The sequence below is a fragment of the Hipposideros armiger genome, unplaced genomic scaffold (assembly GCF_001890085.2).
Source record: "Hipposideros armiger isolate ML-2016 unplaced genomic scaffold, ASM189008v1 scaffold_183, whole genome shotgun sequence".
In the NCBI taxonomy this organism is placed as follows: Eukaryota; Metazoa; Chordata; class Mammalia; order Chiroptera; family Hipposideridae; genus Hipposideros; species Hipposideros armiger.
The window spans coordinates 1,577,007-1,603,896 of record NW_017731533.1 but is presented as its reverse complement, the minus strand read 5'-3'; the positions used below and the strand labels follow the sequence as shown (position 1 = coordinate 1,603,896).

Genomic DNA, 26,890 nt, shown 5'->3' with positions numbered 1-26,890 from the left:
GACTTAGATTTTTTACTCAAATAGGTAGTAACAATAGATGGCTAGAAGTGTGTGGGATGCTGAGAGTAGAAAATTTGAGATATTAAATGCAATATGCTCTTTTGTAGCTAATAAAATAATCATTACCCTGGAAGCTCTCATATTAGCTGATTTACTAATGTAAATTTAGTTTCTTCCAATCTCACACTGCTAACCTAAGCTATGCATATTGTACAGAATGCTTTTTTCTTATCTCCTAATGAAAGTACTAGATGAGTAAGAACGTAGCCAAGCTACTCAAAAGCAACTTGCTTCTGTTTTCAAGGCATACGGGTTTTCACATTTAAAATTCGAAATTAGATGTATCTCAAAATTAATAGGTACAATTAATAGGACAGTATTTGGTTTTGCTGTGTTTCACTTCCGTGACCCCAACCAAACACTGCTACTGAACTGATAGTAAGGCTTACAGTTTAGCAACTATTGAGGAAAAAAAAAAATGGAACTATATATTTTTCAAAAAGAAACAAAGAGACCTTATTGCATGCATTTTCTTGGTAGCAACAAAAACTGATTTATTATGGGGGATGTAAAAGCCACTTGCTGAGAGCCAGGCAGGGCATGCAATTTGCATAGAAGAGGGAGCAGATTGTAGATGCCTTGACCTGTCAAACACAGGTAGGGCCTCGGAGATAATGGGTCCCAGAGTACAAAGCTCCATCTTGATGCAGACAGACACACAACATGGAGAGGCCAGATGGATTAAATGAGAGACAAAAACGCTGGCTTCTGCCATCTCCACAGGAAGAACGTAAGTGTTACAGAAGATGACAGATACCAGATACCACATGGATCCTGCCTCCATCTCCTGGCCCCCAGTGCTGTGCCAATGCCATGATTTCAGCACTGCTGAGAAGAGGAAAGCCTGTTCAGAGCCATGAAATAGAGCCACTGGGGAGGTGCTCAACCCAAGTGACAAGAGCAATCAACTGTGCCCATGCCTAAGTGTCTTACTTGTAAGGAGGGAAAGGGCTCAGTGAGAGGAAAAAACAGGTAACTGTGTCCTCGCCACCAGACTTTGGCCCCCTCTCCACACAGCTTTTCAACAATAGCCCCCTCCATGTAACAGCTCTACACGATATAAGCTAATCAACACTTTTCACTGTTAGAACTCCTAAGTCCTTTCTCTTCAGAGGGGTAGGAGATTGGGCGAGGGAGGTTTCGCTTTGTGAGGTCTAACTATTACATTGTTTTGTACACCTGAAACTAATCTAAAAATAATAAAAAATAAAAATAAATAAAACAAACAAAAACAATAGCCTCCTCCCCATCCCAGCTGCTAGGGTACACTGACTACATCCTTACAGGATGTCCTGGATAACAAAAAAAAAGGTCTGTTCAGACAGTGGTCCTCTTTTCAGAGCAATGTTCCATAGTGAGCCATCATTTTCACTGCAACAGGCGGCGGTGGCTGAGTCACACCACACAGCACAAGATAGTGCCTCTGCCACAGAGTCCCACAGACCACAGACAATGGCAGGACGCTGGACACACCACAAGGGGCGGATTCAGGAGCACAGCCAGAAACAAGATCGCAGAGTCTGGGAAGACGCAGTGACAGGAAGTGTGCGGACCATGTCACGAAAACCCATAAGCCAGACTCTGAAAAAGACAGCGTTGAGGAAACTAAAGGAAGAACCAACTGAGCCACCTTCTTTCTCATGGCTGGAGCCAAAAAACACTTTTATTGTCTCCAGTTACATGTAATGGTGATAGTCTAATGATCACCAGCAGGAACACAAGCCTTGACAGATATAGACAGATAAACAGATACATCGATATATCTCTATATATCTCTACCTATGATCAATTGAGATATTTTGAAAAACAAAGAGTTTGCTGAGGTATGGAGATCTAGTATATGCAGGTCCAGTGTGGGACGCAAAAAGGAAGCACAAAATGTCACAACCACCCCATTTCCTGCACACTAAAAGTGTCTCTCTCGCTGTTTCACCCTCTCTCTCCCCTCCACTCTCTCCTTCCCCTTCAGGCACACAATGGTCCTTGTCATGCAGGAGTTCACTGGTTGATATAAATTGAGTCCTGTGATTTGCCAAGCCCTGGGCTTGGTTTTGCAGGAATAAAACAGACATGGCGGTGTCTTCTTTCATGGACCTTACAGAGGTGAGAGAGGGCGGTGGGTAGGAATTAGGTAGATAACTGACCAGCTGTACAAAGAATCATGGAATGTGAAAACTAGAAGGGGCCTTAGAAACCATCTACACTGGAGCTCTTCAAATGTTTTATGAAAAACAGCAAATTTTAAAAATTAAAATTTACAAAGAATCACAACATGCTAAAAGTGGTTTTAAAACCCACAAGTGCTAAGGCGACAGCAGGGGGGAGAGGGAAGGTAGTGGCCTTTGCAGTGGCCACTTGTTCGGCCCCCCATTCGCTTCCTGATTATCCCCGAACCACTGAGGCGCCCCTCCTGACCAGTCATCACCACACACAATCTGAACATCAATGACTTAGTTGTCCAAATCTTCACTTTTACAAATGAGGACATTAAAGCTCAAGGAATTTAAGTGGTTTGACCAAAATCTCACAGTGGTTAGAAGAATATGGACTAGGATGCAACTCGTCTAAATTCCAATTCTGTGTTTGCTGCACTCTATTAATTCAATTTCAACAAACTGCAAAAATTTTAAATGCATAATAGTTGCCTTCCTTTGCCATAGCCAAAGTCAGAAGACTGGTCTGAAAAAATAAAATCAAATCAGGACTTTGGAAACCATAGCAGCACTTTGTGGTTGTAGGTGCTTGTGTCACAAACGTCATTGCCAGATCCTGTCCACAACATTACTTTTGGTTCAGAAATCGCAATTTGTCTATTTAGTTGTTTTGTTTTTATCTTAATAGTTGAATGAGTAAGTTTTTTAACATAATATACTTAAATCTGTTATTTCCAATTAAAAAAGGAAACTAAGTTTATATAGGGACACATTTAGATGTCCACATCTAAACTGGGAAACTCTGGAGGCTGTGCCTACGGAATTAAGAACATGCCCTTTATTGATAAGGATTACATCCCCTGTTGCATTTGTAATGAGTATCATATGTGAAAAAACTGCATTTCATAAGGGAATTTAAATATTTTACAAGAACAAGAAAAAGGTTCAGAAGCATCATAAATTATAGATGCTTACAAAAACAAATACTGAGGGCCCAAGCACTCTCTCTCTCTCTCTTATTAAATACACACTCAGGATAGACAGGGGCAACACCTGTGAGTGACAGGGCTCCTACCCCAGAAGGGTGCACAAGTCATTTTGGTTAGGATGGCAAGGAAACATGAATACAACGGGAGAAAACGCAGGAGGGTGGAAAGCTCATATGACTCAGGATGTTGGAGACCAGGCTTGGCAGCAAAACCAGGAAATATGTTCTTCATCTGGCAAGAAGAGGCTGCATATATTTGAAATCACTGGCTGGATGGAGTGAAAAAATTGTCCAGATTTAGACGGAGAATTGGGAGGGGGACGAGGTGTGGCAATCCTCCCCCTACGTTTTGCTTTGCATGTTACATTAGGGCAGCAATATTCAGCTTCCCAAACATTATATGTGATAGGCAGAAATTATAGAACTTTGCTTTAATCTTCTCAGAATACGATTTTTATTTAAAACCCTTCTTCCCCACCACAATTTTCCTTAGGTATATGTGAGAGAAGAGGTCCACCCAAAAGTTAAATTGCAAATAATTTACAATCCACTTAAATTATCTCTGGTCTCTGCTTTAACTTCAAGTGCTTGGTGTCTCCAAATTTTCTTACAATGATTAGATGGGAAGGGTCACATTTGAGGTTAAAAAATCACAATGTAAAGTAGTAGTTATGAACAATATAAACTAATCAACACTTTCTACTGTTAGAACTCCTAAGTCCTTTCTCTTCTAAGTAAATAGACTAGTAGTTTTTTTCTCATTTTTAAACTGAATGGCTATGTTTTTACCATAAATGTTTCATAGATAACTCCCTAAAGCATATATTTGTACATATTTATAAATGTCAATTTTTTTCTCAGTATACTATGGAAAACATATTGCTCATTCATATTAACCTTTGACTTTCAATTACCTTGGCTTAAAATATTTTGCAATTTGGAAATACACACAAACGTACCTTGCTAGCTCAGCTCAAGGAGAAAGTAAGAGAAATTCATAAAAACAAAACATTTTCAAAACGATATATTATTACATATAGTCACTGGAGACATCGCACAGACATACTATACTTCAGTGGTTTTCAAATATGTTGGTCTCAGGATACCTTTAATAAAATTATTAAAAACTCAAAATAAAATCTTTATGTGGATTATATTAATATTTACTGAAATAATACTGAGAAAGTTTAAAAATATTAATTACTTCATAAAAAACAAATTTCATGTTAACAGAAATTATATTACTACAAAAAAATAACTGTTTTCCAAAAACAATTAGTGAGAACACTGGCACTGTTTTATATTGTAGCAAATCCTTTAATACCTGGCTAAAAAGACAGATCCTTCTATCTGCTCTGCATTCAATCTATTGCAGTATCACATGCCATGTTGCTTCTAGAAAACCCCACTATAAACTTGTGAGAGAATGAGAATAAAGATGTAAGTAACATCTTATTATTATTTTTATGAAAATAGCTTAGACTTCATAAATCCCTGTGAAAGGTCCTGGGACCCCCCAGGGTTCCCTGGAGTTCACTCTAAGAACTGCTGCTTTATAGAGCTGTTTGTCACATTATAAACTTACATGTTTCCATGCCTTCATCATCATCATCTACCGTGGGTTTATCATAAGACTTGTCAATGGCAGCTCTGAAGCTCTCATTGCATCCTCTTCCTCTGATTATCCGTGGCCGTGGGCGATGGAAAGGGATGTCCCCATTCAAAGTCACCTCAGCGACTGCTGTCTGCAGGCTCTCTAATGAACTTGACTTCTTCAGACCCAGGGAAGGTCCCACATCTCTGCTGGGGGAGCCTTGAAGGTTTACAAAAACAAATGTTAGCTAGAATTAGTGGTGAAAATTACATTCCTGAATACCTATGAATTGTGGAAAACATCAGAGACATCAACAAATTATTCATTCAATGAGGAGGGGTTCTAAGATGTGGATGGAAAGGTATAAAAAGTAAATAAAGCAATAGAGACTAATTTTTATTTTTCCCAAACATATATTAAATGTTGTCTATTTTCTCTATTTTTATTAAGAAAAATTCTAAGTTACTAGTTTCCATTTTTAGCTCAACAGAGGAAATTTTTGTAAATCATTTGCTCCAAATTATGTAAATAATTTGAAAGAACCAGAAAAACCCAGAAGCTCACTTGAAGAGCAGAAATGATAAGAAGGCTAAGGGAAGTAACCAAGAGTATCTTTTTAACTTAACTGAAATCAGTTTTGACAGTTTAAAATTATTTACAACAGCAGTTAAAGTTTCCTATCAATGAGCTTCATTGAGTCTCTTCCTCGTTATGGTGCAGGTTCACACAACTCATAAGAGAGGACAAAAGACTACATGTCACCAATACCATTAGGGCACCCTGACACCAGATGGAAACCTAATTCTGGGTGACATTAACATTCTGTGGGAAGCTCTGAACAGAAACAAACTACATATGGGCTCTCTCTGCAGCGGTTCTCAACCTGTGGGTCGCGACCCCTATGGGGGTCGAACGACCCTTTCACAAGGGTCGTCTAAGACTATCGGAAAACAAAAAGATACTTACATTACGATTCGTAACAGTAGCAAAATTACAGTTATAGAGCAGCAATGAAAATAATCTTATGATTGGGGGTCACCACAACATGAGGAACTGTATTAAGGGATCACAGCATTAGGAAGGTTGAGAACCGCTGCTCTTGAGAGAAGTAGAGGAGGAGAGATAAAGAGCTGATGTGAGGACTTACACCTCTAGGCCTGGGAATAGTATCTGCTTGAGAAACAAGTGATGAACAGAAGGAAGAAGGCTTAACAGTTATCAAAAAAATTTCAGTAAGTTCGCAGGGGAGAATTCGGGGAATTGAAAATTTGGGTCTATTTCTTGAGGATCTAGGGCAGAAAGGCGTGAGATAATACCACTAGCACCAAGTTTTAGAAGGCAATTCAAACAGATTTTCTTGAATTAGGTAAGGCAGGCTCATCTATTACTGCCTGACCTGGGACTCAAAGATAGACAAATTTAGCCTCTAGATGACTGAAATACCAGCTTTGCACTACCACTTGGACAATCCAGGTTATAGAACTAGTTCCTCACTTATACTGTTAAAAAGTCAGGTGCAAAAAAATGGGAGGGTAGGAGAGACTAGACAATTTATCTCCATGTGGGGTCATTAGCCCATATACTGATCTACGTGGGGTCATCAGCCCACATATTGATCAATAATTAAGGAGTAGCCTTGCATATTATCATCTAGAAGACACATAGCTATGACACAGGCTTTCCATGGCTCAGCGTGTAAAACAATAAAAACTAAATTGAGAAAGTCAAAACAAAAATTATCTTTTTAAGATTTATTTACATTACATCTTTCATTTAATTATCACAGCAGGGTAGCAGTTTTAAGTCAGAATAAATATGTTTAAAATGTAACAGGCAGAAAAGCAGACAGATGAGTCTAATGAAGAAATAATTTTCCATAAATTATTGTGCTTGGGAGAAAAAGGCAATTTATTTAACTTTCTCAATGCAGGGTTCTATGTATTTGATTATTTATTTTATGGACAAAAAAAATCATATAAACTGTATCTTTCTAGGATAACCAACCTTACTTTTTCTCTTGATAGCACTATAACTTTTGACAAGTTCATGTTGTAAATACCCATAAGAGTCATGTCACAGGAAGGAAAATGAATTTTGATCCAAAGAACTGAACAAAAAGTAAGAAATCAAGGAAGTAAAGAGAATGGGAGCAGATCATCCCTGGGCACAGACATCTACCTTTATATATCCTAGAATTAGTATTGGGAAGATCTTCTGAATAAATCATTCCTATCAATTTTCATAACTTACTAGCTACATTTGGGTTCTATACACATTTATAAGACAAATACTTGGTGCTTTCTTAGGTTCATGAAGGACCTGTGTATGTATATATGTATATATGTGTGTATATTTATTTCATCTATCGCCAATAAAGATTTCATGCGTCTGGTAAAAATGATCATAAAAACATCATTGATGTATATTAAGCTTTTCTTTATGAAAAGTTAGCTGAGATTTGGCTTAATGTTCTTAGAGCCCTAAAAGTTTTAATAATGAATTTCAGAAATAGCATGACTATTAAAATAAATGTATACATGTATATAAATTTATATGTATATATAAGTGTACATGTATATAAATATATGTAATTATTAAAATACATAAACAGGCAAATCTGGGAAGAAAAACAATGATGAAGGTATAACTTAATAAGCAATAGATGTTTTGTAAGTGTAATTCAGAGTTTACCTATTATTTCTTCTAAATTTGTAATACTGTAAAATAACATTTTGGCAAACTGTTGATAATTATTGATGGTGGGTATTAAGTATATGGGAAGTCATTGGGTGTATGAACTATTGTCTATGTTTATATATGGTTGAAATTTTTCATAATAAAATGTTATACGAAAAGTCAACATCTGTAATTTGTGACTCTGTAACAGGGATCAGCAAACCATGGGCCAAATCTAACAAATTCTTTTGGAACACAGCCATGCCGATTTGTATACATATATTCTATGGCTGCTTTCACACTACATCAGAATTAAGTAACTGTTATAGAGACTGTCTGGTCGCCAAGGCCTACGTAAATATTTACTATCTGGTCCTTTACAGAAAGTTTGCTGACTCTTGAGTTGTAGCATAGATATCATACATTTAAGTACTATATTTGGCAAAAAAAAAAAACTTTAACAAAGGTTTTGCTAAGTAATATATTAAGATGCCTGCATGAGCATTACTGAGATCCTAATATTAAAAACTCAGCATTTACTAGCAATGAAAACCGAAATTTTGTTTCTCTATTAAAGTATGGGCAAAAGATTAGCTTTATTCACACACAAAAATGTCAATGTATTTTAATCTTAAAATAGCATTTTACAGTCATTAGGATATTTTGTTTATTTGTTATATTAAAGGATGAAACCATTACAAACCCCAATTCTCTTTTATTCCTATTCTCTCTTTTCTTTCAGAAAGTAGTTACCCCAAAATATCATATAACATTCCTAAATCCAGAAATACAAGGGAAATCATAATCAAACTATTTTCCCTAGGTCCATTTGTCTATTCCTACCTACTAATATCCCTCTCACTGAGAAAAAAAAGTCAAGGATGTCTTTTGTAAGGGAAAAAGGAAATGGAAATCAAATTTCATTATGAAAGGCTTATGGCTAGACAGGTGATCTATGCTAAAAAGCCACTATGACTATACCCAAAACCTTTGGACGAAACTGTGAAATCATGATAATCTTGACAATTCAAATAAATGAAGAAAAGAAAAAGAACCCAGAAAATTTAGCATCTATGTAATAATTTTTTGTCCCAAGTTTCTCCAATTTAATTTGGTAGAATAGATTGCACATAGTGCAAAGGAAAAAAAAATGATCTTCATATCTAGGATCTAATATGTTAAAACACCATGTAAACACATGATTCAATGAGATTATAAAATTTGCCTTCTCACCATAAAAGTTATTTAATATCTTCCTTTAAAATCTGGATATCCGTATGATTCTTTTTAATCACATAAATTGTTCTTTTCCTTGTAGTAGTAATGAGTTGGTTAAATTGAATACTTTCCTTAGTTACCTAATTGGCATAGTATATAAATTCATATTCTTTAACCTCAGCAGTTCCATTTGGCTTCTAGGAACATTAATTTGGACACATGTTACTTCTTTAAAAACACTGAACACTAATAACTCCAAAAACTAGTAACTAATTTACATATGTGAACTATCAAAAAATGTTTTTCTTCAGCCCTGTTTCAAAAGCTCAATGAATTTTATGTTTGATGAGAGAAATAACTACTTACTAAGGGCTGAGGCTACAGTTCATTGGCTTCAACTACAGTTAATCCTATGATTTATTGGGTGTAATTTTTTTTTTTTTAGCTGAGCCATCCTGCCACCTGTTGGCAGTCAGTGGCTACTCAGCTCGGGCCGGGACTTGAACCGCTGCTGCTCAGAGCTCAAACTCTTGAGTGAGCTCTTAACCAACTGAGCCACTCGGCCGGCCCCTATTGGGTGTAATTTTTACAATATATCTTTTACTCTACAGAATGTGGAAACTTCAACCATGTCCACAATAATCTTTACATATGTGTGTAGGATACAAATTTTTCAAGCAGGATAAAACTAATTACTACTGAAGGTTAAAAAGGTGATTTGAAGTTAATTAGTGGTAGCGATGTAACTACTACATCATCCTGGATCTAGAATAATTGAAACACTATTCCAAACTAATAATAATAAATCACAAATGCTCAGTTGTACAAAGAGCATTATTTTAATTACACATAAAAACTTTAATTATTTTCATAAAATAATATAAATAAAATATACTATAATGCAAACCCCAGTTCAATGTAATCCATTGTTTCTATGGAATGATTTAGGAAGCATTTTAGAAGCAAGTCCCAAATAGTTAAAACAAAACAAAAACAAACAAACAAGAAAACCCTTTAAACAGGTTCACAAAGTTATGATAAGGAGCCATTTATATTGTATAGTCTAATTCAATGTTAGGTAACTATGAGCTAATTCTTGCATTCAATAAAAAAAACCCCTAGCTTGAGCTCTGAGCAACAGCAGTTCGAGTCCAGCCCGAGCTGAGCAGCCACTGAGCTGCCAACAGGTAGCAGGATGGCTCAGCTAAAAATAAATAAATAAATAAATAAATAAATAAATAAATAAAAACCCAAAAAACTAAGGTTTTCTGAGTGACTAATGATAGCAATTACTGGACATTGTCCCTCAGTGAAAAATATTTACTATTACCCTTCAAATGAAAGTCACCTCTTTAGGAATCTTTTATTGGATGTTAATCTAGGCATCAAATGGATTAAGTTAAAAACAAGAGTCTACCCAAGAGATTATGTTTTCAGGATTTTGGTATTTTTTTTCAATTGTGACAAAACATTCCTACACAAATATAATTAAGAAAATCTAGATTGTTTAAGCATTTTGGAATCACTAAATTATATTTCCATTTAGATGTACTACACTGATAAATTTCTTCTAACAGAAAACTTTTTATTTTCTTGTACAATTTTATTTCCTACAATGAAAACATCCGTGCAAGACTGGAATATTTATGTGTACAAGTATTATGATTGGCAGCACTATAATTATGATAAGCTCCTTGGACCACAGTTTCTATGGCAACAGTCTAACGGTCCATTCTTACCTGCATTCTGGTCATCCACTGTACTGAGTTTAGTCTCGTCAGCTACTGTTAAAAGGTAAATGTATAATGGTTAGCCCAGTTAGTCCCACAGCCCAACATGCTTCAACCATTCCCAGATCTCTTCAGTTATGTGATAATTCTTAAGTAATAGTTCATGCAAATAATATGAAAAATCAAGCAAACATTCATAATCAAAAAAGGGGGAGGGAAGCAGTGTCTCCATGCAATATGCCAGTCATTTCATTTCACAGACACGTGTGTTATTTATATGTTAGCATATCATAATTAGGCAAGGCAATGCATTGCCAAATTTGTATTTCACGCATGTAATAAATTAATGCTTTTAGTCTTGAAGTACAGCCACCAGAGAACAACATAAATAAGTTACAGTTAACAAAGGTTTTCAAAATCACTCAATCAGTTTATAGATCTGATTATTTCACTTTTTTTTTTTTTTTGGAGAATTTGGATTTAAGAGACACTATCTGATTGGTGTTTGATTGAACAACTATGGTTAATTTCCTGCTCTCATTTGTTTCAAATACTTTCTACAATTAATATTCTCTCAAAGTATTACTTCAATTAAATGCCTTAATTACCAACACATAAGAGTTTCTATCAAATAAATCTTAAAGAACAGCAATGAAAAAAGATATCATGAAGTAACCAAATTCTAGACATGGATTGAGATAATGATTTCACTCCAAAACTTTTTCTTTTAGTTTAAAAATGCCACAACCAACCAAATACTATTTCAATGAAATTGGTTTTAAACAGCCAAAGTGTTAAACATTTCATTGTTGCAAGTAGATACATGAATATAGCATGATATGCACATGTGTTTGTTTCTTTTCTTAGCAGAAAACATATATATTAACATATTGCACATTTTATAAACATGCTGCTTATGAGAAATATGGTTATCTCAACTCAGAGAAAAACTAATTTTTGCCAAATTGCCACATTTCACATTTATTTTCTCTTGCTCTAAGTAAACAGACATGTGTTTGGGACCATCAATTTTCATCTGAAAGCATCTAAATCTTATTTAGATAAAGATTCATGGAGATTGTACTCACTACCTAAATCCATGCTTTTTGATTTTCGTGTTTTAACGAAATCCAATTGACTGGCATCTGAAAATTGCTTTGTGCGTTTTTCTGACATACTCTGGCGTCCAAATCCTTCTCGTTGAAAAGCAAGAGCTGGATCAACATCAGGACTCAAAGAGCTGGTGTGAAAAGAAAGGTAAACATAAAAATATTTACTAAAAACACAAGACATCCAATTTAGGGAAGTTCATATATACATGTTTGTATGAACGTGTGTATATGTATATTCCTCAGAAATATTTAAACTAAATAACACAAACATAATTCATTAAGAAAAACTGGCTGTACACAGGAAGTGATGGGAAAACATAATACAACATTTACATTTAGTAATTCTTTCTCCAGGTGAGGTCTCTCCTCCTCTATTTCCCTCTCATAGCTTCCTCACTCTGTTTGACCATACATCATTATTTCTAAGTGATGATTAAAAATAAGCCTTATATATTCTAGACATTGGAGTGATTGAATGTTTAAGGAAAACTTTCATATATTAATGTAAATACTGGCAGCAAAAAAGTGACTGTGAACTGAAATCAAATAGAAGTTTTTAAAAGGATATGTTCTAGTCTTCTTGCACACCCTTTGTCTTGTGTTTCAGAAAAGAAATAGCCACCTTTACAACATGTAGTTTCATAAAGATGTAGTTTCTCTGTAACACTTAATCAATGAGAAGATCAACTCAACACATCTTTATTACAGCCTATTCTGTCTAAGGCATTGTGCTGGGTACTAAAATCAAAATAATACATAGGAAAAGATCTCTGTTCTCTACGCATTCCTAGGAAAAATACCAAACCAGAAGGATATAACAGAAGCTGTGGATGCAGAGATGACAGAATAAACAGTTTCGAGAGAGTCAGGAAAAGTATGATAGACTAGATGACATTTGATTTGGTGATACCAACAGTGACTCAAGAAGAGACGATGAAGCATATGGCAAATCCCTGGTAACAGGATATGGTTGGAAGTGTTTTCCCAATGGAAATGGCAGGGGATGACATCAAATCATTCCTACTTGTAAAATCCTGTGAACACTTGTAAGAAGCACTACCAGATGTTCTGAGCACATCCATACAATGAAAATTGTTTTTCTCTGTGCTAGGCACATTGAGAAAATAAATAGGTCTCCTATATCCACACTGTGCCACCTTACCTATCAGGCCAGGCAGGAGAACATCCCTCCACAGCTAACTAAACCTACTAGAAAGTGAGGGAGCCACTTCCGCTATGTCAGCTGAGTTTATGACAGCCTTCCTTATACTTCTGACGGGAAGCAAGCTTCTCAAACCCTTTACGGCTTTATGAGAATTACCTTTCATGTTGGGAAAAGGATAGTGATCTAGTTCGGATATACATCAGAAATTGAGCTGCGAATTACTGTGCATAAAATGATAACTGGCTCTGACAGAATAGTTAAACCAAAAATGGTGAAAAGGAAGACATCAAGGAAAATGTTCTGATGTCACATTAAATGACCTGAAATGTACTGGGCCTATATGTCTTAAAATGCTCAATAAAGAGAATACTAGTTGCCTCATGCATCTTACAAGGCTGATGAGAGAATCCAGTGATGTATGGTGAAAGCCCTTGTAAACTGCAAAGCACTATACAAAATAACTTATTCCCCAATAAAGACTTTCTATCTCAAATTATCAAAGTAATACAAATTATGGTAACAGAAATAGGGTCCTTAAAAACCACACAAAGGAACTAACTGAACAATACTTCTCAATCTTTTCCACCAAATACAGAACAGAGCCCTACGATGAGGCAAGGTAGGTGCCTCGGGCTCAGAATTAAAGGAAGCGCTTGCTCTCAGGGTCATGCAGGTTCAGGGTTGGCACCTGAGAGTGCTCCTTCCGTTTTGAACCCTGGGCACCAATCCTGCTTCAACTTAGTCCTGGCCCAGGTACTGAGAAAAGATGTATCCACAGGAGCTGGGTAGGAGTGTAGCCCAAGGCAAGGAAAAAAAGATTTTTTGTGTGAAACACTATGGTATATCTAATAGTTATTCTGTTTGCATGCTACATGAAATCATTTCAGTTTTAATATACCCTACTTTTCCTAAAAAACTTTGAATTATGACTTCAAAGGATCAGTGCGCAGGAGCATTTGAGTCGGCAGCTGCAAGGCGACAAAATATGATGATCCAGAGAGAAGCAGGGTCATGTTTACCCTGAAGCCTTAGCTGCCCCTTCACACACCACGATGCTTATACACAGTTGATCCTTGAACAACATGGGGGCTAGGGGCGCTCACCCACAACACAGGCAAAAACCCATTTTTAACTTTTGACTCCCCCAAAATTTAAGCTGTCCCTCAGTATCACGGGGGTTTGGTTCCAGGACTCTCCGCGGATAGCAAAATACACGGGTGCTCAAGTCCCCTATAAAATGGTGTACAATAATGCATAGAGGCGGCCCTCCGCATCTGTCCCAACCAGAGACAGAAAACAGTACAGGTATTTAGTGAAAAAAAATCCACATATAAGTGGACCCACAGAGTTCAAACCCGTGATGTTTAAAGGTCAACAATACTTTGTATGTATGTTTAACTATAGAGGACATTATATATACTCATATAATTATATATTGCTTATGCATATTTCTTAAATATATACATATATTATGCTTATATATTATGCTTACATAGTAGTATTCACATACTACTATGCTTACTATACTATTCTTATAATTCCCAGAGCACATACACCCCAATTCAAAAACAGTCCTAGGAGTGAAAAATTAAAGCCCATTTTATGAGAAACCCATAAAAACTATGACCCAATTTGCAATGCTAAACTCTAAAGTATTTTCAATATGATTACTTCTTTTATATATTGAAAGTTGATCTCTTCAACCATTCTGCATATGCATATCAACCCTTTTTTGTAACATGTAGAATATTTTAAAACTTGAGCTTCAATAGCCATCAAATTAGTGAACAGAATGAATTTGAAATACAATTTTAATAGAAATTATTGGTAAACGTTTTTTAAAAGAAATACTCGTATAAATTGCTGTTGCTAATGTTACCTGAAAACCACATATTGTCATACTTTTCAAATTAATTTTATATCCTCTGAAGTTATGTTGTCACTAAAATTAGAATCTGCTGTTTTACTTTTTCCCCTTAAAAACATTGTTAATGTTCTCTAAATCAATTAGTGGATTGAAAAAAATATATTCTATTAGTTAACGAATTAAAAGTTTAGCCATTTGACATATTTAGCCTTCCACAACTGTGCAACGAACAGTAAACATACACAATTTAAAATGTCAAATGAGCTTGTGAGTTAATAAGAGTCTAAAGATAACCAAATATTCTTAAATCACGACATAATTAATCCTTCCCTATCAATATACCCATTAAACTAATTTCAGACTCAATAAACAGTACACTAAAATACTTAAGTTAGACTGCAGGACTGACAGCTGATTCTTAACAGAATGTAACCATATCCTGACCCCCAATGTTATTAAAATTCCAGTTATTAATCCTGTCTTATTGCGCTTTTGTTTTCATAACATTTTCATCAAGGATTAGGCAGATATTGTCAGGCTGGAAAAGCTTACATTTTCTGCTATGCTTCAGAACAGCTGCATTCTTGTTTAGATAACCCCCTATTCATATTCCTTTCCTTGCTCCACATCCCCCACACCAAAATCATGCAAGTCCTCACCATTTTATGAATCCTCTTAGGGAAATTAATGCCACAGGCTATCCCTCTAGTTATTTATTTATTATCACCAATACAGCCCTTTATAAGGCCCCAAACAGATTCCTCTGGCCACCTTCACAATTTCTCATCATGGTGGTGATTCAAAGGCTTTTGGTCCCTAAGATGAACACTGGAAATATCTAATCCTTGCTTTTTCCGTTGTTGCTTTCAACTTTCCAAAAGAGATATAAACTGCAGCAGTAAATACAAAGGCATCTGCGGATTTCCAATGGGATTTTACTTTACACTGTAGCTTCCCCATCTAAGTTGAGCCAGAAAAAAAATGCATTCACAGATAAGCTATTACCATGCAGGCTTGAGTGTAGCTCTATTTTTAAATCCTGTGTTTTCAATAAGAGAATTAAAAAAGAAAAGAGAAAAAAGACAGAGATTGACTTTGCAAGGGTCCCAATAACAGGTGAGATTGTTCTAAGAGAACCTCTGCAGAATTGACAAATAAACGTGCGGTGTTTTTGTGTGTTCGCGGGGGGAGAGGGGGAAGAGGACTGGGGGAGTGATTTACTTTGTTAAGATCAGCACTAAAATGTTAATGCAAATAAATGCCAGTCCCCTGGACTCCTACCTAACATTTGATGTCTGGGGAAGAATAAGAAATAGAAATGTGTAAGTGGTGAAGGAACAATGCTACAACATTTAAATAAAATTTAAATAAAATTTTGCTGATGTAGTCATAAAAAAAAACCCAGGAAGAGGGCAATAAGGAAATTCTGGTATAATGCTTTACATGGTTTGTGTTGTCACTACAACCTTACAAGGTCATCACTAGGTTGCACTTTCCTATTGCTTACTGATATATATAATTACTAGGCATGCAAAGTAAGGTGCACATTCATGGGCCACATATTGGCTCAATAATATCAAAAGCTTTCTTTTATTTTGAAAGATACAGGAGAAAAAAATAGCAATTAGACTACCCCCAAAGTCACAATGCTAGAAGCAAGTACAAAGCATTTGAAAAAGAATAGTTACAGCACTCTTAAAAAACAAAACAAAAAAACAAAACACCTTCCCATTCCCAGAATATATCAACTATTAATTTGGTCAGTCACCTAATTGTGACAAACTCTGACTCACCTTAGGGGTTTGCTTAGAATTTATTTACTTAATAGAAACACAATTCATCAAATTAACATAGATATAAAATAATGAACAGTGAAACTTAACAAATGAATAGGGTTTTGTGCTTAGTAGTTTTGTTGTTATTTTGGCTAAATCATTAAGTCCAGCCTCGGGAAGGCTAAAGCAACTGGGCAAGTTTATGGGGTTGAAGGGAATCTTTTATTAAAAGAGTGATAATTAAGAGAATTAAAACCATGAAAACAGAAAACTGCTATTAAAAAAAACCCCAAGGTTTTTTGGGTCAAGACAGGGGAGCCTGATTAATTGCTCAGTGATAGACCATCTAAACCTGAAATAAGGTGTGAATGCCATTCACTAATGTCTTCCAACCCTGGAGTGTGATCTTACCAATCTGCCGAATCGCTGACTGCGGCCTTAGCCCAGGGACCAGCGTCCGTCATCACGAATCCCACATCATCATGCGAGCTGGAAGATGATTGGTCAGAGAGATGCGGTGGAAGCACTGGTAACCTGTCATCTTCAATAATGACAGTGTCATCTTGGGGCATGTTCACTGTGGGGGACAGCTGGTATTTACCTGCCCAGTAGAAAAAAAAAAAATTCTAGACTCGCGCTATGTGTTATGTTTATTAATAGTAATACTTTGCTACATCAGACAAAGTCTACATTTCCAAACATCTGTTCAACCTGGTAGAACAAAATAGAATTAAGCAAACTTATTTTTCATAAATGAACATCAAGTGGAGACCTTAAGTCTATTCCTTCCTCTGCCACCAGCGCTATGTGGGCAGAGTATTCAATTTCTCTGGGTTTAAGATTCCCAAAGCCAGGGATGATCTCCAGAATGTCTTCTAATATGAAAACGCTACAGTTTCTAAGTTGTGAAAGTCCCTTGAAAAAATTTACCAGGAAATGTGGAGGAAAGCCCTGCAGACTTATGTCAATCATTCACCCATTCATTCACATAGCAAGTGTGTAAGAAAGACTTAATCTCTGCCCCTAAACAGCTCACACCCTAGAGAAGGAGATAGACATGTAAAAAGTGATCATTGATTGGCTCTGTGAGTGATGTGCTAAAAGCACTGTGGCATTCATTAGTGCTGACATTGCCTGGGTAGCTGGACACAGAGGATGTTGGGGAATCTTCACAAAAGTTAAAATCAGAGTTGGGTTTTGAATGATGAATAGGTCTTTTCTGCTAGAAGAAATGATGACATTGATTTGAGACATCGGCAGCGCCATCATTAAATGCATGATGGAGAAATGCCCACAGTACATTTAGGTGACACTTCAAAGATGAATACGTGCAGAACCAAGGCCTTGGGGGAAGATGGCAGAGCAAAGATTAGAATCTGAAGGCAGCCTGAGGTTTGCAGGTCAAGACAGCGGAGCCTGTACATTTTGATTTATTCAATTAGAATATAGTGTTCTTGGTAAGGAAAGACCCAGAACTGTCCACACTGATTAGTTTCTTCCAGGAATATCTGGTCAGGTTCACAGATCAACATGACAGGCATTTCCATTTCTTGAGACAAAATTATGATTCAAGACTCTGAATCCTTAAAGATAAAGCTGGAGTCCAAATGATGCCATCTTCCTCCCCCAAATGCCTACAGTGCTTCTGGCTTGCTCCCCAAAACTGGTGCCATACATCTTCTGAGCAGTAACTGTGGACAAAACTTTTGTGCCCATGAATACCTGGTGGGAGGCCATCCTCACAGATTATGCAGGCCCACTAGCCCAACAGAGCAATGTAAACTAACAATTTCCCTGTCACCTTGCAGGAAGAGGGAAAAACTTTCATTTTAGGTCCAATGTCCCAGTCTGTTAAGTCAGCTGTACTGGTTCCTACCCAGATGAAAATGATGGCTGCACTTAACCAATATGGCCACCATTTTATACAGGGTGCACTTTTTCTTTATTAAAAATTATTTTTTGTAAATGGCACAACAGCAATGTATAGAAAAGTTTACTAACATTTTAGCATCAGTCTTAGATCTAATTTTAAGGTAAACATTCACAAAAATGTATAAATCATCATTTTTGTTTTAACACTATTTTGGAAAATTGGGGATGGCATTTGTAAGCTCGAAGGATTTTTTAAAATATATTTCATTCTAGACATTTCAACAATGAAGCAAAAATTAAGTTGATATATATCTTTTCAGGACAACCCACAAGAGTAAACTTGCTATAAATTTCAAATGCATTCATTATTTAGTATGAGCTACTCTATTATAGAAACACTACATGTTCACTGAAACCTCTACTCAGCATTTGATCAAGAAAACATGCTATTTTGATTTTAAATGCATCCTTTTTGATATGAAAACTAGCAACTTTTTATGAACACTTATGATAAAAATGTAAATCAAATTTAATACTTAATCATTTCCTTTTCCTGAATTCAAGTCCTCATATATTCTACTAGAGTTTTAGAATATTAGAAGACAGAAATCTGTTCAATAAAATATCATTCATAAATAAGGTCAGACATTCTAGCACTATTACTCAAAGAAATATTTCCTTCTCAGAACATACTTTTTTTCCCCAAAAGTGCACAGAATGACAAAACCAGAATTCTCCCTGACAGCTCACCACCACCAAAGCACATATCACAGCATTAAGTGCCAATTCCTTACACAGGCAAAATTTATTGGATGGAAATAGTATGGTGTAATTATAGTGCATCACTTCTTAACACAAAACTAAAACTCTTGGATTTACACTGTATATTTTGAGAAATAGCCTAATAAGCAATATGGAGCACTGAATGGTTCTTCGTATGACAATCCTTTTTTTGTAATACGTAGTTTTGAGTAGAGACATTGTACCTTAAGTGATACAAAATTTTATATATACATAAATGGCAAGAAATGTCCCTAATAGTAAGATAACAATTTAGTTTTGTTTTCTCTCACCCATGATTCTGGAGGGTAATATCTTAAAAGATTTGAGAATTCGAATTTTCCACTTCTTAACATGCTGGCTAGGAATATAGTTTTGCAATCTGGCTCCAGAAATATACTGAGGGTAATGGTTGACTAAATTATCTGACTACATATTGTACTAAACTCCACCTAGTCAATACCTCTTAATTATGTTTGCTGGTACTTGGCACATCATAAATGTGAAACCTACAAAGGATGACCTGAGAAGCCTTTCATCTGTGTTTTGATGGATAAATATCCCTTTTTCCTCAACTAGTTAACCAACAATTACAAACTAAGATTTAAACCAGTCCATATCTTTTAGAGGAGTGAAACAATGAGATTCACAATGACTGTTTACTAAACATTTATTCATCGGTACATTTACATAGAAGGCAATGCCATGCATGACACTAAAAACAGATGAAATGAGGACAAATTTTCCAGTGATTGGACTCACAATAAAAACATTAATGTTCCATTTTTCTATGTTGGATTTCTAACAAGATGAAAATAATATAAACATAATTATTTTTTTAAAAACACAAATGTATGAATATAAAAGCTACTGAGATTAAATTCTAAAATGGATACAACAGATTACAATTTTGCTTTGAAACATAAAATTTCTTCAGATTAAAACGCGGGAAAAAATTTAAGGCTCCACACTCCCAATGTCAACTTACGATTTTATGAAGTGAACGTGTTGATTAAATTAATTAATATCTTAATATTGTTATTATTATTATCATTATTAAGACAGTTCAACAATTTGTAAAATATTTTTAAGGCTTTTAAAAGAAAGAAATCCTATGTAGGCTCACTACAGATTTCTTTTTGATGAATGTCCAGGATGACACTTTTAAAATCCACGATAGTGGAAAGTCTGCCAATATGGATGACATTTGCAGACATCTTGCCTTTGGTCACAAATCTGGCTGACCCCACCAAAAGCTAAGGCAGTGGACCAGGTGTGAGTAACGCGGGACTCACGACTTGCAAAAATATACACTGTAAGGTTGGTTCAGAAGCACAGCTCTGAGGCTTCAGTCTTATCACTTAATTTCTTTGGTCCATAGCTCCCCTGACCAGAAGACAAGCAGGTTGGAATACACGATTTCTAAGGTTGTTTTCAAAAATTTTTAGATCACAGTGACTGCCAGAATGAAATAGATTCTGGAGACTAACGCCTTTTGCTTCAAGATGTAGATACTTATAATTGAGGTTAATCAAGAATGAATGCCACAAATTGTGTGATCTCAGTAATCCCCAGAGAGGGCTCTTTTTAGAAATAGGAAATAAAACCAAAATAAAAATCATCATGTGACCCTGAGACTTTGTTCCTTTATCTGTTAAGTGGGAAAGTGTGGCCAATGATATGTGGCATCCTTCCAACTCTAACATCTCTGGCATTTTTTTATGAACTTTTTAGAAGCTTCTCTTCTGGGACATGTTCCCACAGATATGAATCAGAAAGGCTCAAAGCTTCTTTTGGTCTAGAGTCCTCCATGAGGAAAATTCTATGTTAAAATTCACTGTTTGCATAAAATGAATCATTTCTTAATGTAATCCGATGGAATTTCAATACAAATTTCTACTTGAATCACAGCAGATCATGAAGTAAATGCCACCACCTCTACTAGTGTCTACAAAGGAGTTATTCTAAATGTATAGAGGATAACCATTAACCAAACAAGATCTGTCTGAGGAATTTCCACGAACCTAGATACTATGCAAACCAATAAATACTATTACTATTAAATTAGGGTAACAGAAATTCAGTGCTCTCATATCTTATATTTGGTACCCTGTTTCGGTATTTTGTTGCAAGGTAACATCTTTTGTAGAGTTTCTAGCTTCAAGTGGAGACTGACTTAACAAACAGTATTTGTTTGTTAGGGCCAATGGTATTGGAATAGAAACTGACAAAGACTGAGGAATTCTCAAATTTTCAAAGCTCAAGATAAATCAAATTATGTATAGGCATTTCTCAGGGCAAAACTATACGGGATCCCCTAGTTTCCAGGACAACATTAAAAAAAAGAAACCATCATCTTGTTTCTTAATTGTCTTAAGAAACAATGATCATTCAACATCTACTTGGCCTACCATCAGGGTCAAGAGCCTGCCATCCCCCAGCTCCAAAGTGTGTGCACAGTACATCACAAAGCACAGAGCTGGGAAGACGTTACTGCCCTGAGTGAAGCATCTGGAGTTGTAAAAGTCCATTACATCTCTAGCAGAGGGAAGGGAAAACAATGTCAACTACAATGCAAACTTAAGCAAATGAATGAAGCTACAGCTAACGAAACCTAGAGCAACAGACTATAAAAAAAAAATGAAGGAATCCTCAACCCATATATACAGCACACTAGATGAATTTGGGGGCAGGGGGGGAGGGTTGTTTGGTATTTTTTTTTAGTTTTAGTTTTTCGCCTTCCTCTGAAGCTTCAGGGATTGGAGGCAGGACGCAGGTTACAGGAACTGGTGGACCAATGGTCTGATTCAGTATGGCAAATCCTATGTTCCTATAATAAACGGGAAATTACAGCATATCACTTTGTATGCACACATATCCAGGGACACATGCACTCTCTTTCTCTTTCAAGGGGACCGAATTTTCATCAATAAAGAAGTATTTAACAAAGATAAAGCTTTATACCAAATTCAAGAAAGGATGGAAAATCCACCAGCAGCAAAGAGAGTCAATCATTAGTAAGCAAAGATTAACGTGATAAATTATGTGTAGTGCCTGTCACCTAACAGGTATACGGTATCTTTACCATCCGTCTCTTACTTTCATTTATGCCAAGGAGGCAAATGGAAAAATGTTGACAAAATAAAACTACAGTTGGCATGTCTAAATTCTATGTGTGACAAAACAAGCAACAGAATTTAGCAATTTTTTTCCAAACTATTGTAGAGAGCTAGAGGGGTTAGAGGAAGAACAACAGAAAATTCTAGCAGTCATGTTTATGTATTTTTCCTACCATGCCCAGTAGAAAGTTCTTTGAAGGCAGAAATTGTTCCTATTCACCTTTGTATCTACAGCAAACGTATATATACAATGTATTGCCAATAGCAGGCTTTCCATAAACATCCACTGATGAACGAAATAAATTCTTCCTCTAATGGAGCTTCATAATGGAAACTTGAATAGTATTAAATCTATACTAAATGTACTCAGAATGGAGTAAAATTTAGGGTTTTACTTTTTATTAGACCTTTGCAAAACAAAACAGCAATAAAAGTGCTTTATGTCAGGTGCTATTTTAATCAGACCTGCTTCCTGTGTTTTAAATTTGAAAACGCTCCCAACCTAATCCCAAGATGAGCAACACAGTCCACCCAAAACTCCTATGGCAAAGCAAGTCTTTATTAACAGAATCTGTGAGTAAAAAGCTGCGCCGCTGCAGAACAAGTCCTAATGACCTCATTACCCACTGGGGGCCATGCAGACAGCATGGTGCTGAATCCAAACAAAGGATGCAAAAAAACTCATTTCAGGGTTTTAAAATGGAGGCTTTGAAAAAGTAGAGATGCAATTAAAAAATGGTACCATCCTATTAAGTGCAAACCAAATAAATGTGACTATCTCATAAGCATGTATGTATGTACATTCATATTTTTCCTCTCCCTCCAAATGGTGCTACTGTGACTAATATGTAACATTAGAATCCTTCTTGTTATAAACCACTAAATTTTGATTTTTTTTAAAAAAACTTGGATTCACTTATTATCTCAAACAAGCTGAGAATATCTTGATCACTAGGAATATTTTTATGTGATCCCTTTTTTTCTTCCCACGTTATAGGATCTAAAACTTACTTAACAAAATCAATGTATTTATTTACTCTATATTAACACTTCCTGAATGATTATAATGAACCTGGTCTTTTTCCTCTTGAAAACCTGGGCCTCCTTTACATTAATATTACATTAACAACCTCTCTGTGAGCCACTTAAACATAAAAGTAAGATGTGATAAACAGGTTTACCTGACTCACCCATTATCCTACTGAGTGCAGCATTTCTTGTGGGTGATTCATCGAGCCCCTCAATCCCACTGTAGAGAGAGTGGGAAATTCTTCGTTCTCTGTCATCCAACACTGTTTCAATGGGCAGCTCAGGTCCAGAGGGGCTCCCAGGTGACTTCGCCTATAGAGAAAAAGGGGCAAGGTAAAGTCAGGACTGCTGGCCCATTAGCAGCATGGGGGGATTATAACAACTTGCCCAAGGCCTGCATCCAACTGGGTACCAAATGAACTAGAACTTTTCACCCTGTACCAAAATAATTTGTGATGACAGCTCTGCCTAATGACCAACTTTCTGTGCCACTTTACACTGTGCCTCCCATGAAGTTCTGTCAGATTTCCACCATTGGAGGAAAAAATATGTATAGTAAAAGCTTCTTTTTTTTCTTTTTTTTTTTAAGACTTATCTTGGTTATTTTTTCAGTTTGACTGTTAGTATCTATTGGAAGTCAATTTTAGTTATGGTTTAATTCAGAATTCTTCATGAGATGCTCCTCTGCATAAGGCATGCTTTATCAGAACGGAAACTGGAACTTAACTATACTTTTATACCTACAGTATGGAAGTACCCCTAGCAATTAGCACGCCTTTGGATGTGTGTGCCCGTAGAATTACTATCCACTCCAATGACCACCTGTCAGTTCAGGTATCTTGAAAAATATATTAAGCTTAAAGTTCTCCTGCTAGACGTGAGGAATAATCATCTATTCTCTCATTGTAATCATAAGCATGAGATAGTGAATGACTGAGAAAAGCACTTTAATAGTATACAAACAGTACAGAAGGGCCAAATACTCTAATGAAGCAGGCAAAGGTGTGTGTTTCACAAACACATACAATCTACTAAATAAGCCAAGAATATAGGTCCATTTCCATCACCATGAACAAAAAACAGCTGTGCCCCTGTAGGTCATATTCTTCCTAAAAATAATATGAATAAAAAAATCCTAGGTTAGTAAGGCCTTGAAACAAATCACACTGAACTATGATCCTCCCGATGTGGGCTCCGGTTAATCCCATGGACTAACATCTTACGACATTTTGGGGCTGGATTGCAGCCAGAGGCCTAGAGGGTGTGGGGGGCAGAGGCGACCCACAGCACAGCGAAGCTGGAGACGAGACCGCACATTCCAAACAGACGAAAGCACAACTGTGGCAGTTCCTCCGCCTGAACAAATTATTACTTCTGTTAGAAGCTATCATCTGTTTAATATAAATGAGATATTTAATGAAGTTCAGGATTGGAGACTTATCTCTCCCAGTTTGATAAGCACTGGGGAGATTTAATGCATCGAAGGGTCAACACAATTACAATCGGAGGCACGTCCAACTGCAGGAGAATAATAAACTTGCAGCGCTGGTGAATTAGACTCAATAAGGTTTAAATTGTGAAATGAGAATTTGTTTTATTCGTTTTTGGGTTTTTTTGTGTGTTTTTTTAATTGTAGATTACAACTGACAGCTTTACTGAAATGTAAATGAAATATTTCAGGTCTCTGATGTACAAGAATAAAAGAACAATTTTTGAAAGAATACTACGCCTAAATTCCAAGGTACTTTGGGGAAGTGAAAACAAAAACAAACAAAACAAATATTCTATACTTTTAAGAACAAGTATGTTTCAATTTTTAAAGTAAGTACATACATTAAAGAGACTTGCTATACACGTCTCTATACACAAAAGCTGCCTGCTATACAATGATTTATTTTAACATAAGCTATCCTCAAGTTTGCTTCACAAATACATTTAATTGAACTATATAACTCTGCAATTTTCTAAATGATAAAATCTTCATAAAAGTCATTCATGAGAAATCCCTAAATATCCCAAGAGGCTATTTTAGAATTTTAAAAAGTCAAATAAAACTTTGATTTATAAAAATAGTACATGCAGGCTTTCTAGAGAAAAAAGAATAAGATGCCTGTTCAGATAGAACCTTGCACTGGACCATGTTCCTGGGAAACAGTGCACACCTCCCGCCTCCCTACCCATGCTTAATTTGCATCTCAAAAGACAGATTTAAATGAAGACATTAATGGCCTACTACATAAATATTTAACAGAAGATACAATGCCTTTTAATTTCTTTTAAAAAAAACTGATTTTAAATCTTTTGATGGTGTGTGTGTGAGTGTGTGTGTGTGTGTCCGTCTGCCCGGGCACTAGAAAACAAGTATAAGCAAATATGTCAGAGTGGCACCCAGAGGAGGAGGCAGAGCAAGGTCATCCTAGAAGAGCAGACCAGGCCTATAAGCTGTGCTCCTTCCAAGCCCTTCCATCTCCTTATGTAAAAACTTTATTGCAATTACAAAGGGAATTGGTTGTGTTTTTTTTAATTTCTTTTTTCTGAAATTTCATTGTTAGTATACAGGAATGCAATATACACTGATTTTGTATCCTGGAACTTAACTGTATTTGTTTATTGTTTCTAATAGTTTTTTGGTAGAGTCTTTAGGGTTTTCTGTATAAAGAATCATATCATGTATAAACAATTTGATGTCTTCATTCCCAATTTGGATACCTTTTATTTCTTTCTCTTGCCTGACTGCTTTGGCTAGGACTTCCAATACTAAGTTGAATAACAGTAGTGAGAGAAAATACCTAGGAATAAACTTAACAAAGGTTGTGAAGGACCCATACACTGAAAACTACAAGACATTATTAAAAGAAATTGAAGAAGTCACAAAGAAATGGAAAGATATTTCGTGTTCATGGACTGGAAGAATCAACATAGTTAAAATGGCCATACTACTGAAAGCAATATACAGATTTAATGCTATCCCTATCTACATCCTAATGGCATTTAAAAAAAAAAGAAGAAGAAAAATAGAAACGAAAAAATCATCAGATTTGTATGAAATCATAAAAGACTGAAGAGCCAAAGCAGTCCTGAGAAAAAAGCACAAGGCAGAGGTATCACACTTCCTAACTTCAAATTATACTACAAAGTGACAATAATCAAAACAGCAGGGTAGTAGCAGAAAAAATAGACACACAGACCAATGGAACAGAACTGATATAACCTAAGAATAAAGCCACACATACATGGGCAGGTAAATTTTGACAAAGAAGCCAAAAACATATAAGGGGGAAAAGAAAGCCCCTCAATAAATGGTGCTGCGAAAACTGAAAAGCACATGCAGAGGAAAGAAACTAGACTTCTACCTGTCACCATATACCAAAATTAACTCAAAATCAAAGACCTAAATATAAGACCAGAAATAATAACTTGCATAGAGGAAAACATAGATACTAAAGTTATGGACCTTGGTTTTAAAGTAGATTTTATGAACTTGACCTCAAAGACAAGTGGAGTAAAAACAAAAATAAATGAATGGAACTATATCAAACTAAAAGGCTTCTGCACAGCAAAATAAACCATCAACAAAGAAAGAACCAATTGAATGGCAGAAAATATTTGCAAACAACACCTCCAATAAGGGGCTAATATCCAAAACATAAAAAGAACTCATACAACTCAATAACAATTCAACTATAAAAATGGACAGAGGTCCTGAACAAACACTTCTCCCAAAAAGACATACAAATGGCCAACAAATATAT

General features: G+C 35.9%; 1 protein-coding gene across 1 annotated transcript in view; it reads right to left on the bottom strand.

Moving 5' to 3' along the window:
• Positions 1-26,890, bottom strand: part of PARD3 (par-3 family cell polarity regulator) — a 611,228-nt gene that overhangs the window by 216,010 nt on the left and 368,328 nt on the right. Inside the window, exons 15-19 of the mRNA XM_019652604.1 lie at positions 23,300-23,450; positions 16,750-16,939; positions 11,508-11,659; positions 10,429-10,473; positions 4,787-5,014 (exon numbers count right to left, since the gene is read on the bottom strand). Coding sequence (XP_019508149.1) covers positions 4,787-5,014; positions 10,429-10,473; positions 11,508-11,659; positions 16,750-16,939; positions 23,300-23,450 — 766 coding nt within the window. The remainder of the gene's footprint in view (positions 1-4,786; positions 5,015-10,428; positions 10,474-11,507; positions 11,660-16,749; positions 16,940-23,299; positions 23,451-26,890) is intronic.